The sequence below is a fragment of the Chaetodon trifascialis genome, chromosome 8, assembly GCF_039877785.1.
Source record: "Chaetodon trifascialis isolate fChaTrf1 chromosome 8, fChaTrf1.hap1, whole genome shotgun sequence".
Taxonomy (NCBI): Eukaryota; Metazoa; Chordata; class Actinopteri; order Chaetodontiformes; family Chaetodontidae; genus Chaetodon; species Chaetodon trifascialis.
In genome coordinates this window covers 10,004,469-10,020,306 of record NC_092063.1, presented here as the reverse complement: position 1 = coordinate 10,020,306, position 15,838 = coordinate 10,004,469, and the positions used below count along the sequence as shown (strand labels likewise).

The following is a 15,838-nucleotide window of genomic DNA, read 5'->3' as shown; positions in this document are numbered from 1 at the left end:
TCTGCAAGGCTGGGACCTGAGGTACATGTGAGCAGGAAAATTTTCCGTCCAGTTTTTATTAAGCTGCCAGTATACTGCTGAGTAAGAAAAGGAAACTAACGTTAACTCAATATGTGCTGTGTTTATGTTGCTCTCAGTGGTCAGGTTGATCCTAAAGACTATATAGATGCACTGTATGTTTAGAGAAAGTGTTGATGATGAGCTGAACATATGGAGCACCAAGCGATGATTAAAGTGTTGATTATAGGCAAATCATTAAGTAAACCTAAGCAACGCTGCTTTTAAATTTTACGTTGAGTGACAAAAGAATGTTCCTGGAAAAACAGAGTGGTTTGGGTTCCAGTAATTCATGGGGAAAAATTGAGTGATTTCTAAAAAAGAAATTGCCAAAGCAAGCACTGAACTGCAGAGAGAAAAACATTGTGAATGTGTCCGTTTTTCAGCTTAACACCTAAGCTCAAATACCAACTTAATAACAGCAGCTAATGCCCTCTGTGTCTTTTGGAGACTATTCCTGAAGGAGCAGCCATCTTGGAGGATGATGGAGTATTTTTCTTTTGTTGCTTTAATCATGTTTCCATTGAAGAGTTCTGGTAGCTTACTTTGAGAATATATGATGAAAAGTTCAGCTGGACATTTACAAGATGTCTTCAACAGTAATGTAGTTTTCCATGAGACAGTCTAGCTTTGAGTCTTAAATCTGGATTGAATACAGGTATTGTAGCTGTAATAGATATGGATTAACAGCATTATATGTGAGGTGTCCAAACTTCCCACCTGGAAAGTCTACATGCTTCCTCTCTGCAGGGACTGAATACAACTCTGTCTGCGTACAGTCAAATATGGCAATACATTCTGAAAATTGTCATATAGGGATGAAAAGATTGGTCGATTAATTGATTGACAGGAAATGAATAGGCAACAAGGGTGATTAACAGTTAATCTTCTCACTCTTTTATTGTATAAAAATGCCAAATGACTGGTTCCACCTTGTCAAATGTGAGGATTACCTGTTTGTTTCTGTTTTATTTGACTTGCAAATTTAATATCTTTGGGTTTTAGACTATTGCTTAAACAAAATAAGCAACTTGTAGATGTCTCTTTTGGTCCTGGGGGGTGTTTCAATACATTCTAACATTTTAAAAACTAAATGATAATAACAAGTATACTAACAAGTAAAAAAAAAAAAAAAAAAAAAGGCAGATGAAGCAATAATGCTAATGACTGTTAGTTGCAACACTATTGTTATATGGAACCTGCACAACAAGACAGATATTTTACTCTCCCATTGATTGTGCTGCAGACAGATTTATTGATTACAGAAATCACTCATCACCTGGAGTATCAGGTTCAAGCCCCTGCAGTGACAAACATCTGCACTGCTGAAATGTCCTTGAGCAAAACACTGAAGCCCTGCTGGTTCCAGAGGTGCCACACTGCCTCTGACCTTGACCTTTGACCTTGCTGTGCAGAATGGAAAGCAAAAGTAACTTTCTTACACATTTAACTATCACACTTACTGATGAAATATATCCATACAATGATGACCATTGTGAGTCTCTCAGTTCCCTGCCTCAATTGTTCATTATGTGGACAGCTCTAATGTTAAAGGGCAGAAGTAGGTTGTCCACTACTGGCGTGCCTGGTGTTTTAGAAACGTCTGGATGCAGTTAGTATTGTGTGAGTAACAAAAACAGGAAGCCATTGCCCTCAAGACTGCCAGAAATGAATCAGTAGCTTCGTTATTATGAATCCAATTTGAATAAAGACTCCTCATGAAACGTTAACCATCTAAATGCGATTACAGCCTGGAGTGAAAATGGTGGTATGGTCCTTTTAAAAGCCGTTAGATTATGAAGAGGTGATGTAAACGTACACACGACGCGTATTTTTGTTTTTGATCAACCTAATTTTAAATCTGGCCTCATGAATTATCGCATTTAGCATATGAGCAGTGGCCGCATTACGTAAGGCAGATGTGTGGTGAAAAAAAGAGGAAACACAAGTGCCAGTGTAGCGGAAGTGGTACTGCCCTGAACGCTGAGCGAGACGGAGGACGGAGGCTGAATCGTCCAGAGAGAGAAAAAAAGCAGGAATTAAAGTCGCCAATATTGTAAGTGTAATAATCTCACATTGATCAACAGCGCACTGTAGTATTAGATTTTCATTCGTAGCTCAATGTTGGAGTGGCTGTTTCATCGTGTCCGGTTGAATCCTGTTGAGAATCCATCAAGCTAACGAAGCAGGCTAGCTGGGTTTGTGAAAGGCTAGGCGTTTAGCTCGCTGGCTAATGCGAGATAACGGTATAGCTAATGCTAGCTAGCGAGCTAACCGACGGTCGGATTCCATGACACTTTGTTCTGACAGGCTCGTCAGCCTGGGCGGGCCGTGGTACAGCTGTTGAAAATGAATTAAATTCCTAAGTAATACCTCGCAGTGCAAGATTTTGTTTTCTGTTGATTATATAAAACAGCAAATGTTAATTTCCAATACCTTAAATGTGGTTTTCAGTCGAAAGCCAATCATTGCTTTTGCTGGCCTAGCTAACGAACGTTACCGTTAGATAGCAGTAACGGTGCATTAGCTAGATGACGCTAGCTAGCTAACTGTTAGCCACTCCACTCGCTTTGCAATATCATGAATACGACAGATTAGCCGCCGTGCCGTTACCTAATCGAGTTAGATCGCCAGCGTAAATAGTAACAAAACGCAGGATGAAACAGATTGGTCACATTTAACAAGCGAGCATTAACATCGGTTAGCGAAATGGATCATCGCGCTAGCGTTGCTCGCAACATTAGGGGAGGGCATTAAGCCTGACCGGGAAGACTTCGGCTGGTGTAGCAAGTATCGGTATATAAAAAAACATTAAACACGCCAGTAAAATCTCTCTGCGTATTAGATTTTACATTGTGTCAGTTGCTAAGACTGTGGGCGAAGTGGATTCAGTTCTATTTTGTCGAAACGATAAAAACGAGACAGGATTGGAGAACGAGCTAGCAGCTAACTTTAGCCAGTGATGTGTATGGTTGACCCACTTGCCAAGGGGCCCAGTTCGCAATGCCTATTTCACTTTGAATCCAGTGATTTGCTCACTTAAAAGACATCGTCTTTCAAAGCGAAATAAAATCAATTCACAACACACAGTCCAGAACACAGTTATGCCCATTAGGTGAATGGATAATGTTATTCATATTTTGAAACGTTTTTTTTTTCTTTTTTAAGTCAACTACAAGTACCTACCTCTAATACTTAATTTTCTTTTTCTCAGTCTAGAAAATGGATAAGAACGACCTGGTACAGAAGGCCAAGCTTGCTGAGCAGGCTGAGCGCTATGATGACATGGCCGCAGCCATGAAGTCGGTGACGGAGCAAGGTGTGGAGCTGTCAAATGAGGAGCGCAACCTTCTCTCTGTTGCCTACAAGAATGTGGTAGGCGCACGCCGCTCATCCTGGCGCGTCATCTCCAGCATTGAGCAGAAGACTGAGGGCAATGACAAAAAACAGCAGATGGCACGTGAATACCGGGAGAAGATTGAAACTGAGTTGCAGGAAATCTGCCATGATGTGCTTGTAAGGGTCTCTCTCTTTCTTTTGTGTTTAAAAACTGTACTAATACATACACTTATGAACACAGTGTTTGTGTGAAATTTAGCATGAGTATCACAATATTGATAAGCTCAACTACTGTCTACAGGGGCTACTGGATAACTATCTCATTACCAACGCAAGTGCTGCTGAAAGCAAGGTGTTCTATCTGAAAATGAAAGGCGACTATTATAGATACCTGTCTGAGGTTGCATCTGGGGATGCTAAGAAGGGTAAGTGAGGACACAATATACATTATAATGTTGTGTTGTAATGTAAACATGAATTTCCCCCAAGTGGTTTACTAAAGGCTTAAAACTGCATTGATAATGAATATTCAGTATTTCAAATGAGAAAGGTTTGCTCAAAGTGACAAGCCTGTAGTGCATCATCCAACTCTACAGTTCCCCTTAGTTCAGTGTAGCATCTTTCATCTTTTTTTTCCCACCCCTGATATACAGATAACATACCATGTACTCTTACCCAGACAAAATTGGCCCTTAGCTGGTGAACACAGCGAAACTTTTAGCTCCTAAAGAGCAAGATATCTCTCACAGGACTTAGTGGAGACTAAAGCAGAGCCAGTGGGAGAGTGAATCATGGATTTACATTAACGAGGTGGATAGAAAAATGTTTCCAAAGGCTAGTCTTGAATCATGTCTGTTAAATATGCAATGATCAACTGTGTGCCAATACATCTGCCATTTCAAATGTATGGTGAAAATGCAATATGTCGTTTGCTTGTTCTGCTGCCCCCAAGTGGTCTAGAAATACAATTAATACTACTTTAAAATGTATTCTAAATAGTGTTGTTAATGTTTTTTTTGTTCTGTTTCTGCCTAAAGATACAGTGGAAAACTCCCAGCAGGCGTACCAGCAAGCTTTTGACATTAGCAAGGGTGAGATGCAGCCAACACACCCTATCCGGCTTGGCCTGGCCCTCAACTTCTCAGTCTTCTACTATGAAATCCTCAACAACCCGGACAAGGCCTGCAGCCTGGCTAAGACGGTATGAACTGAGGCCTTAAGGCATAGTTTTGAAATCTTTTTACAGGTTAATTGTATTATTAATTTTTGGAGACTATAGACACCAAAAATAGCCAGAAATCATGGACACATTTAAGTACTTGCATACATTGTAAGGATATTTTGAACATTTACTTTTTCGGTGCTCACAGTTCAAAGAAACTTCACTTTTGCTTAGTTACTGCTAAACAGTGTTGAGAAGATGTTCAATTCAAGTTTAAATAACAAGCTGAATGTTTGTGTTTCAGGCATTTGATGAAGCCATTGCTGAACTTGACACTTTGAACGAGGATTCTTACAAAGACAGCACCCTGATCATGCAACTACTAAGGGACAACCTGACTGTGAGTTTTCAGCGCCGTGCTGTTTCTGCCTTTGATTGATCCTGATGTAGTTTTCACAGCAGGTCATAACATCATTTTTTCTCTGTTCCCAGCTGTGGACATCAGAAAACCAGGCAGATGAGGGAGAGACCGGAGACGGGGAAAACTAATGGAATTGCACTGTTATCCACCTACACTCTTATCTTAAACACAGACAGCTTATATACATCCCCCTCCACTCCATCAGCTCCTCCCTCTTCTGTATGACAAGCAGCCTGAATTGCTCCTGACCAACTAGTTTACCCCTCTCAGTTCACTGTGAGGTGACAGGGTAATTTTCAGTTAGCAGATTCAGTCACTTTGTGGAAACATGTTGTATTGATTAGTGAGTCCATGTTGCTGTTGTTTTTGTCGGCTTTGTGTGTATGTCTGTATGTAGTGAGTGAGCAAGTGTGAAAGGAAGCGAAAGATTGTGTGTATGGTCTGGGGGGGAGGGGGGTGTTGTGAATTTTAATCGTCCTTCCAAATCCCTTTGTCCCAGCTAGTTTGTTGTGCATTTTTCATCCCTTTTTTTTTGTTACTTTCTTATTTGTGATTCCTCATGATATTTGCAGGCTTTATCGTATGGTAATGAAACTGGCAGTTGATTTCCACCAAACACTGTGATGGTAGGCGTTACATTTGCTTCACAACCCAAAACAGTTTTTGTGTTTGAACTTCCAGACACGTACAATCCTGTATTCAACTAACTGCAATTCTGCTGTGGGCTCATACAGAAAGGAGGCAGGCTGTATTGTGACACTGGCATCTTGGTGTAATGCTCCTTGATCATGTTCACAAATTCACAGTTTCAAAGATTTACTGGACCCCTTAAATTGTCATGTTAGATTTGTTGAGTCATCCGACATTCCACATTAGGCTTTGGGAAAGGCAGTTCTTTTCATTTCTTCTTTTTTTTTGTTTTTAACTAAGTATGAATTGTCATCGTAGTTTTACTCACTGTTCAGGTGCTGCTTGATCTCAGTACAATGGAAATTGTATGTGCGTAAATGTGGTTCCTTGTATTTTACAAGATTGACTATCATCTGTATGTAAAACCTAAAGTAACCTTTTATTGATGTTAATTGAAAATGTTTTACCACACTGTATCGACCCTGCTTGCAAAGTATTCCTCTTAAAGCGGTTGTTTCCCCTACCCAAAAAAGAAAAAAAAAAAAAAAAAAATCTCTGCCTGGCTTTCTCTTGCAGCCTCGGTTTTCATTAAGTTGGCAGCATCTGCTTGTTGTTTTAAGATATTTAAAAAAACAAAAAAAAAAACAAACAAAAAAAACGAGTTAGCCCAGACAAATTTAAAAAGCTAAATCCTAACCTCAGTTTTTACCCAGGTGCATCCCTCTGTGGTTAAAGATGGCTAGTGTGAATGATCGCCTCAAAAATCAGGTCTATTTAGAAGGTGCAATTTTGGGGGAAGACCATCCCATCACTTTGAAAAGAAGCTCAGTGTCACAATACCATGTATCACCACTACATTCCACATATTGTAGTTGAAGACACCATTCCACATTATAGCTGACAGTCTGTTTATTCTGACAATGCTCCAATGAATTGAAATAATCTTATGTTGAAAAAAAAAAGTCATGTCAGTTTATTATTATGCTTGATGAAAATGCAGTTAGTGAATGTGGAACGAAGCCTGTCTGTATATCAGGTATCTACTTGCTTTGTTTTTACTGACAAGTCTTATGGCTAAAATTTGCTTCTGTAACAGTCTATTACCCAGTGCACACACGTGGTTGTGAAAATTTAGAATAGCTCTAAAAAGCAATGACGAAATGGAGATAAACAATGGTTGGTGTAATTCTAGCTTTGTGTTTATGTATCTTAAAACCATTCTAGTTTCACTATACATGTAAGAAATAGGAAAGTGTCAAAGACCATTCAGTGAAATAAAGTTTCGTTTAAGATAACAGGCAAATTACGTCTTCATTTTTGTTCACAAGGAATATTTTCTTTAAAATGGTTTAGATGTGATAAGAAATTTCGATTTGAAGAGCTAGTATAAAATCGCGGAGAATCGGTGACACGTCTTCACCGCCAGAGGGCGAAATACATGAGTTTTGTCCTGTCAGGTGCGGGAACTAATTGTCATCGCGGAGTGTCACGTTAGTTAATTTCTGCGCTGTCACATTTTAGAATTGAGATAGCGACGTGCGGAGGACCATGCAGGTGTTCCACGGCCGCAATTAAACAAAAACAACTAACAGTCCGTGTGGAAAGTGACCTGCGCTCACAAGCCACCACTGAAAAATCACACACCAGACTTACGACTAGCTAAAAACTGTAAGTAACTTGCATTTGAAGACATTTTCGTCGGGTTTCATTGAGATTTAGTAGCTTCACCTGCGTCAGATATCAACTAATTCTGACTTGAGGTGCACAAAGACGAGGTGTAAATTTAGCTAGCTTTAGCTAACGCGTAATCCTGTTTTTGGCAATAAGTCAATCAATATTTTTTGAACTGATTTTTAAACTCTGAATTTCTCACTCACTTTTCTGAAGGTCCTGGCTCGACAAATATATTGAAGCTACGCTATTTAGGTGATAAAACTTTGGTAAATGTGAATTAATGTTTCTTTTCTCTCTTGACATAAAGCTGTGGTTTTATATAAAGATCTAATTTTAGGGTTGAACAATGAAGGAGCATGCTCGTGTGGTACAGACCCCAGCAAAGATCACTTTCATATAGATTTTTTAAAAAGTTAAAATAAATGTGTTAAATGCAAAAATGACCATTCCCACTAAAATTGTGACATATTATCTGTCAGAAATAATTTCAGTATGATTTTTTTTATATACATATTTATTATTATTAAGATTCCCGCATACTCTGCTGTATATCAAGGACACCCAGCTCAAACTAATGCAGTCCAGTTCATCCTGCAGAACTTCATGCTGAGGCTGATTTAGTTTAACTTTATGAACATTTTGTAGGATGCAGTTAGTTTATGGTGCTGTTGAATTATATTGCACTGTACAGAGCATTGATTTAAATTAATGTGGACATAAACATAACTCCTTAAATCACCGACCACAATTTATGAATTACAATAAACAAAACAAACATAACTATATGCACAATCGTAGACTTTTAATTGATTGAGTTTTCTTTACAAAACTTCTTCCAAGCAGGGACCAATTTTCTTTTTCCCTCCTCATCTTTGCGAATGGATGAATCCACATATAATCTGCTGATACTGTGTTTTTATAGCTAACTTGAGTCAGTTTAATGAATATCAGAGCTTAATTGGCCAAATACGAACAAAGAATTTGACTCCAGTTTAAAGTTGCTCTTTAAGTTTTTTGAACACAGTATAAAAATGGAGTTTTTTAGTATTTAATATTTTTAGATAGAAATACTGATGCAGCTAAAAAGCACAGACAAGACAGATGAAGCAGTGTGTGTGTGTGTGTGTGTTGGATCCAAAGATTATCTGCAAATTAAAAGGAAATGTCTAATTAAAGGAATAGGGACACGATCTAATGCAGTCTAATACGACACTCCTGCAGTGAATCCTGCCTTCATTCATGAAGGTTTTTGTTGTATTGAAAAGGTGTCGATTCAACTTTGTGGTCTTTGGTGCCATTCCATTATGTTGCATTATATAGAGAGGTGTTTCTATTATTTTGTCTATCCTGTTTTGTTGTGGTATATGCGATTGTTTCAATGAATCATACAACTCAAGACACTTCTGGTTTAATTAAGGTTGTGAAAAGTGAAATCTATAAAAATGGGGTGGACACAACAAGACTTTGAGTAGAGCTCTGTCCTGTTCAGGATGCACCCTGCCTGTCACCCAGTGCATGCATGTATGGATGGGCATAGCTTACCCCAAATCTTTTAAACTTTTTTTTTTTTTTTTTTAACCAGCAGTATCATTTAACTAACTAATCTGCACAAGCCAGCAGCATCAGACTTTTGAGCACAGTGATACAGTTGGTTGGGTGTAGTTTGGTAGAGAGAAAATAGTTCCTACATGAAACTGCTCACAACAAGGTCTGTGGATTATCTTGATTATTATAATTTTTATTTTTTCTTTTACTGTGGAAAAAAAAAATCTCATCACTTTCTTCTTTCTTGAACCAGCTGTTAGCCAAGATGAACAGCAGCGGACCAGCGTATCCCCTCGCTTCTTTGTATGTAGGAGACCTGCACCCTGATGTTACAGAGGCCATGCTCTTTCAGAAATTCTCTCCTGCTGGACCCATCATGTCAATCCGTGTGTGCCGGGACATCATCACCCGCAGATCTCTGGGATATGCCTACATTAACTTTCAGCAACCAGCTGATGGTATGTTACCGGTTCTGGCCAAATCCGCCCAGATTCAGCACTTTACAAATGGAATTTTTATCACTGGAAAATGGAGTCCAGTGAAACTTAACATGAATCAATGTACTGGAATGTGTCTCAAGCCACTGTGCGACATCATGTCACTACGGCAGATCTACAGCAAAGCTCGAGAATTACAGACACAAGCAACAGCTTCAGAATGTGATATAAAACAAGACTTTTTACAAGATTTTTACAAAGCAAGCGCTTGCCACACATGAAAAATAGTGTGAAATGAATTCTTGTTTCTTAAAATGAAAGAACGGCTTTGTACTATACCATGGTGCTGTATGACTGTTACAATATGGAAAACAGATTGATTTGCATCACTAAAATGAGTTCTTGGTGATGCTTCTGTGTTTAGCGGAGTGCGCCCTGGACACAATGAACTACGACGTTATCAAGGGCCGGCCTATCCGAATAATGTGGTCTCAGCGAGACCCGGGACTCAGGAAGTCTGGTGTGGGAAACATCTTTATCAAGAACATGGATGAGTCTATTGACAACAAGGCACTGTATGACACCTTCTCAGCCTTCGGCAATATTTTGTCCTGCAAGGTAAGTGGTCCAACATTGCAGTGCAGCCACAGCTGTTCGTTTGTACAATGTGTATTAAGCTAATGTTGCACAATCTTTGAATATTCAATTTAATTGAAACTTTAAAAACAATAACATGAAATGCAAGGTGCTGTTTTGCAGCAGAAGCTGTGTCGTTGAAGGCTTTTGTCTCTGCAGGTCGTCTGTGATGAGAAAGGATCCAAAGGCTATGGCTTCGTTCACTTTGAGACTCATGAGGCTGCAAGCCGGGCCATTGAGACCATGAATGGGATGCTGCTGAATGATCGGAAAGTGTGAGTAAACTTAAACCTTTTGAAAAATTAAACTGGTGAAATCAAACAATGGCAAGAGTGTAATCTGAAAGTAAGCTGAGGCAGAGAGTAGAGCAGAAATATCAATATGTGTGTTAATGATATAAACTGTTAATGACTGCTGATGACTCCTGGGCATGTTGCAGACTTTGCAGATGACATTTCCATGTGAATTTTTCTGTTTGTTTTTGCTCAGTCGAGAGACACATAATCATTCGGAATCTGGCATTGTCAACGCAAAGGCCCATTTCCTGGGGGGAAATTGTCAGTTTTCCCTGTGTAGGTCAGTGAATAAGTAGGATGTATGTTTAGATTCTCATTGTGTGTCTTGTAGTTTTAGGACTGAACAGGCAAAGCAGGATGATCAGAAAGCTATCACGTTTCTACAGTGTGGGAGAAATAAAGACTGATATCTGTTATTAAATGTTGTATCTGCTGTAAATATGTACTGAAATGTTTTTGTGACTCTTGATCTCTTTATCACTGTTCCCTTGGTGATGGGTTCGGGTCTGTCTGCAGCTTTGTCGGCCACTTTAAGTCCCGCAAGGACAGAGAGGTGGAGCTTGGCACCAAAGCCATGAAGTTCACCAATGTCTACATCAAAAACTTTGGTGAAGACTACACTGATGAGAAACTCAAGGAAGTCTTTTCTGCATTTGGTAAGAAAGCAATTTCTTTGCATTGCTCCCATGCAGTCGGGCCTCTCCTGTGGGTGCTGTATTGAATTTGTATAACGATCACTTTGCATATCAGATAGTTACAGACTGGCTTGTGCTCAAACTCTCAGGGAGGACTCTCAGCGTGCGGGTGATGAAGGATGAGAGGGGCCGTTCACGAGGATTTGGCTTTGTAAACTATGCGAACCACGAAGATGCTCAGAAGGTTAGTGTGCGCCAAGGTTGCATGTCCACTCAGATTGGATCATGCTAATAGAAGTGGGGCCCTGTGACCTCTGAGGTGCAGAAAACAGGGACGGAATCAACCAAGTCATGGAATATTGTAGGAATTGCCAAAATGTGGATGCAATTTGTAAAATTCTGAGTGTGTTTTTTCACATCACCTGAGCCAAATGAACCAGGAAGAATACTTTGCTGCTGCACACACATGCAGATCTGTTTGATTAAAAAATCATGCAATGTCGTGTTGCATCAAATTCAGTCATATTTGTTCAATTTTGAACATTTTATTATTGAATTGTTGAAGTTTTATTCATCCACCACGTGATTAGACACTGAGCGCAAAACATACTTAAATCAAACAACACAGAATTCAGAATTTGGTTAAAGTCTAAAGTGGATTTTGGATATCATTAAAAGGCTTTCATCAGGCCGTACAAAAACAGTTAACTTTTTATTAACATTAAGGTTGAACCTGCAGCATTGACTTATTATTTCACAGTTTGCTTACGTCTCATTAATATCACCACTGTGTTCACACACAGTGAAGAGAGTTAAAGAATTAAAGTGGCATTAAGTGATATTTTATATTCCTTTAGTTTCTTTTGATGATCATGGGGTAGTAAGGATCCGATTTTCCCATGTTCTTCTCTCTAAGTGACTGATGGAAGCAGCAGTTCTGGATGTTTTTTCAATATTGAGCGAGCGCGCTGCAGCCAGCAGCCACGAAACGGCTTGCGATGTAATTCCATCAATGTGCATCCACTAAAAGTGTTTGTTTTTGGGTTCAGATTGTTCTTCTAAATGTGTGGCAATATTATAGAAAGGATCCCTAGTGAGATACCCTTCTGTTAGAGCAAGATCCAATTTATTTTTACCAGAAACAGCTGTTCTGTCGCTCTCTCCAAAGCCACCAGATTCCATTTACGGAAACAGTAATTTTATCCTCGTAAAACAGACTTCATTCAAACACGACAGGAACAAAAGGTTCTGCTGCTTTTTTCCCCACGATTGAGTATTAATTCTCACATATGAATATCTGGATTTTTTTTCCCTATTTGAACATACGTTTGAATTTAGGGTGTTAATGAGAGCCACACAGCCCATGTTGGAAAAGTGTGAGTTTAAAGGCTAAAAGCTCTGCAGGAGAAACTACCTTGTCAGCTTTTCTCCTGTGAAGGTAGCACATCGATGCTCCTCTTGTTTTTCCAGGCAGTTGATGAAATGAATGGAAAGGAGATCAATGGAAAACTCATCTATGTCGGTCGGGCTCAGAAGCGGCTGGAGCGCCAAGGAGAGCTCAAGCGCAAGTTTGACCAGATCAAACAGGACCGAATCCAACGCTATCAGGTGCTGCTGCATGGAAGACTTATTAATGACTCGCAGTGGGAATGATCTTTCATTTACCTCTTCAGAGTTGATATTATAAGTGTTTGCAAAGAAATGTAGTAGATTAGCTGTGCACGCATGTTCTTTCACAGTATTGCATTTGATGCTGTACTCTTTCATGTTTCAGCTTCACACAGATAAAATAATTAGGATGGTAAAACATGTCTTGTCATGTCTTTCTGATTCCAGGGGGTGAATCTGTACGTGAAGAACCTGGACGATAGCATAAACGACGAGAGACTCAGGAAGGAGTTTGCCCCTTATGGCACCATCACCAGTGCCAAGGTATTTTAACGAGACACAAGTTCACACATGTAGTGTCAGCTTTTTGCCCTCAAGTCACATCATCAGGCATTCAGGTCTGAAGTAAGCCGAGTCTCAAGTCTGCAGCTCTGATGGGAAGCATCTCAAACATTTCTGAATGCGGGCTCCTTTGTTTGTGTAGATCATGACAGATGGCTCCCAAAGCAAGGGCTTTGGCTTCGTCTGTTTCTCTTCACCCGAGGAGGCAACAAAGGCCGTCACCGAGATGAACGGCAGAATCGTTGCAACCAAACCGCTGTATGTGGCTCTGGCTCAGCGCAGGGAGGAGCGTAAAGCCATCCTCACCAACAAATACATGCAGAGACTGGCTACTTTGAGGACCATGACCAGTCCCATCATTGACTCGTACCAGCAGGCCGGATACTACATGACTGTACCACAGGTATGAACAGTGACAGAGGGAACAGAATAACGGCACGTTGAAGAAAAGAGTTTTTCATTGTGTTTCAATAATGGCCTTAGAGATTGCCACCAAAATGTGGCAGCGACTTCCTTCCTTAATATTTCTTTTGCAGCCTCCCACTCGCTCCTTCTACAACCACAGCATGAGATCAGTCCCACGCTGGACAGGACAACCACCCAGACTTCAGGGTGAGCGGATCTTTATGTTCACATCTGTTCGTATGCAGTGGTTTTAAATGTCGTCTGCCATGTTTTTAGGCCCCTACACAACCCAGTTTGTTGGCAGTTCCGGTCCCCGACGTGGATCCACCACCATCGCTACAGTCAGACAGGCTTCCACCCAGGCGCCGCGCATCGTCAGCTCCACACAAAAGACAAGCAAGTGTCCGATCTGTGGCAACACGAGGAGCTCCACCCGTCTGAAATGTGCCATTTACATGCATGGTAGCATCTGACACGTGTAACGTCTTTGTTTAGATAACGTTGGGACCCAGACTGTGGGAGGGCGTACCGACATGCCCAGTGTGACCAGAAGCAATCAGTACAAGTACTCATCTGCAGTGAGAAACGCCCATCAGGTCATTACTGTACCTGCACCCATGGCAAGACTCCAGGTACCCTCGTCTGTACTGTTCTCTAATTGTAATGCACACCCAGGACCAGAAATGACCGAAAGTCAAACAGCGGTGATCACTGTTTGGTTGTTGCCATTGTCAGGTGTCATTTAAAGCATTTTTGAGATAAACCATAATTTCTTAAAGATCAGGGCACAGCCATGACTCACGGTGCAGTAACTCATTTCAGGAAGCTGCAGTGTAAAAGCAGTATGTTGGAGTTTTGGCCTTGTGGCTGAAATTAAATGTATTAAGGAGCTTCAGCTGTAGTTAGCATGCTGGGAAAATGGACACAGTAATCCTCGAATTGCAGCGTTTTTATGTTCTGTGGCCTTGATGCTTAAAGAACACTTTAAAAGTGTTTGGGAGATTGTGATAGTACAGAAACAGCAATCATTGAAGTGATGCTGCTCTTCTCTGTGTCTTCAGGTCGTTCCTGCACCTGTGATGGAGCCACCGCTGCACAACCAAGGCCAAGAGCCGCTCACTGCCTCGATGTTGGCTGCGGCGCCGCTCATGGATCAGAAGCAGCTTCTTGGTGTGGCATCACTCAGCTCTGCCCTTTTTTGTGTGAATTGAAACAACTTGTGTATTTGCTCATTAATCCCCTCTCTCTGCCATGACACGCAGGGGAGCGATTGTACCCACTGATCCATGCCCTTCACCCAAGCTTGGCTGGAAAAATCACTGGGATGCTGCTGGAGATCGACAACACGGAGCTTCTGCACATGCTGGAGTCGTCCGAGTCGCTGCACTCTAAGGTTTAACCGTGTTCTACTGCCTTACTGCTGCACAGATGCTGTTAAGTGTGAACGATGATGAAATGAATGTTGCTGACTGACCTTTTTCCTCTCCTTCGGTCAGGTGGACGAGGCGATCGCTGTCCTGCAGGCTCACCAGGTGAAGGAATGCTCTCCGAAGAAGTAAAGAGCCCTTTCAGGTCAGACACGACAACGTTGAGACGTTCACCTGTTGCCAAACCCTCCACAGTCCCAATTTGTTCTGCAAGAATAAGTTGGTGTCTGCTTATTTGGTTAAACGAAGTCAGAACTTTGTTGTAAAATTAAGTTCGCCAGTTCAAGGAGACTCCTGCACAGCTGTCTTTCAGTTCAAAAGTTTTAACCCTGTCGTGTTTTTTTCCAGATCTCAGCAACTTTCTGGAGGAGAGAAAAAAAAAAAAAAAAAAAGTAACATTTTGAAAAAATTAGAAAAAAGTGAAGAGAAAATGGTCTATGTGGATTAACAGTGAAGAGATTGATGAAATTAAAACCATTTTGTTGTTGCAATACCTTTTGTTAGAAAATAAAGTTTACATTGTGTGCATTAAGCCCTTCTTATCATTTGTAAAACACAAAGGGTCAATGCAGCAGCACGTCTACTTCACGTTAACTCAGTCTCGTCACCATTCATTGTCCACTTCTCTGAAACAAACCCCGGCAAGCAACACAGAGGTGAGATCTTTTGTTCTGTTTTTCTGTGACCATCCAGCACAAGAGGAACCAAAAAGCAGGCTATCTTACTCTATAATGTCAGTTTTAGTGCAGTATATAAAGTAAAAAAGCATTAGCCAATACTGGCCACTCTCAGCGGCTGGTCATGCTGTACCAGACCAGAATATGCCGCAGTAGCAATTGAGGAAGAGTGTGGTTTTGTTTCTGGCTTATGAACTCAGCTGTTTATTTGTAAGAGGAACCACGTGACATTTCATCTAAGTTCCACATTTTCAGCCTAGAATTGTTGAATGACATCACGTCAGTCTTGGTTCCTTTGTGCAGTTTATGAAAAGGTTTTATCCGATCACAGGACACGTTGGCCCCCGTGGTGAATGAAATACCCATCGATAACATGGCAGTGAGGAGATGAGCCCACATAACTCCAACAAACCAAATGTTAGTCAAGTAGTAAAGCTGTTGGTGCTGCTTTCTGACCACGTGGGGTGAAGTGTTAGATCAGTTTGTCTGCAGCTGAGAACACACCGTGTGTATTTAATAGGCTTTGTGGGTTTTTGTGTGTGTCACA

General features: G+C 40.7%; 2 protein-coding genes across 2 annotated transcripts; both read left to right on the top strand.

Moving 5' to 3' along the window:
• Positions 1-1,721: 1,721 nt before the first annotated feature.
• LOC139334712 (14-3-3 protein beta/alpha-1-like) lies at positions 1,722-6,904 on the top strand. The gene is made up of 6 exons (XM_070967804.1): positions 1,722-2,113; positions 3,272-3,573; positions 3,698-3,821; positions 4,434-4,597; positions 4,863-4,958; positions 5,051-6,904. The coding sequence occupies exons 2-6, from the start codon at positions 3,280-3,282 to the stop codon at positions 5,105-5,107; spliced, it is 735 nt and encodes a 244-aa protein (XP_070823905.1). The 5' UTR covers positions 1,722-2,113; positions 3,272-3,279; the 3' UTR covers positions 5,108-6,904.
• Positions 6,905-9,093: 2,189 nt separating this feature from the next.
• Positions 9,094-14,819, top strand: pabpc1l (poly(A) binding protein, cytoplasmic 1-like). Its single transcript, XM_070968634.1, has 14 exons — positions 9,094-9,286; positions 9,690-9,883; positions 10,061-10,176; positions 10,714-10,853; positions 10,982-11,076; positions 12,303-12,440; positions 12,669-12,764; positions 12,925-13,185; positions 13,319-13,394; positions 13,464-13,583; positions 13,683-13,819; positions 14,249-14,357; positions 14,450-14,580; positions 14,684-14,819. The coding sequence occupies exons 1-14, from the start codon at positions 9,094-9,096 to the stop codon at positions 14,744-14,746; spliced, it is 1,869 nt and encodes a 622-aa protein (XP_070824735.1). The 3' UTR covers positions 14,747-14,819.
• The last annotated feature ends 1,019 nt before the right edge of the window (positions 14,820-15,838 follow it).

Bases quoted from the DNA above. Each gene is read 5' to 3' on its own strand.
- pabpc1l (XM_070968634.1), top strand. From the start codon at position 9,094: ATGAACAGCAGCGGACCAGCGTATCCCCTCGCTTCTTTGTATGTAGGA. The intron at 9,287-9,689 runs GTATGTTACCGG...TTCTGTGTTTAG, and splicing joins CTTTCAGCAACCAGCTGATG to CGGAGTGCGCCCTGGACACA. The intron at 13,395-13,463 runs GTGAGCGGATCT...CCATGTTTTTAG, and splicing joins ACAACCACCCAGACTTCAGG to GCCCCTACACAACCCAGTTT.
- LOC139334712 (XM_070967804.1), top strand. From the start codon at position 3,280: ATGGATAAGAACGACCTGGTACAGAAGGCCAAGCTTGCTGAGCAGGCT. The intron at 3,574-3,697 runs GTAAGGGTCTCT...TACTGTCTACAG, and splicing joins AAATCTGCCATGATGTGCTT to GGGCTACTGGATAACTATCT. The intron at 4,598-4,862 runs GTATGAACTGAG...TTTGTGTTTCAG, and splicing joins CCTGCAGCCTGGCTAAGACG to GCATTTGATGAAGCCATTGC.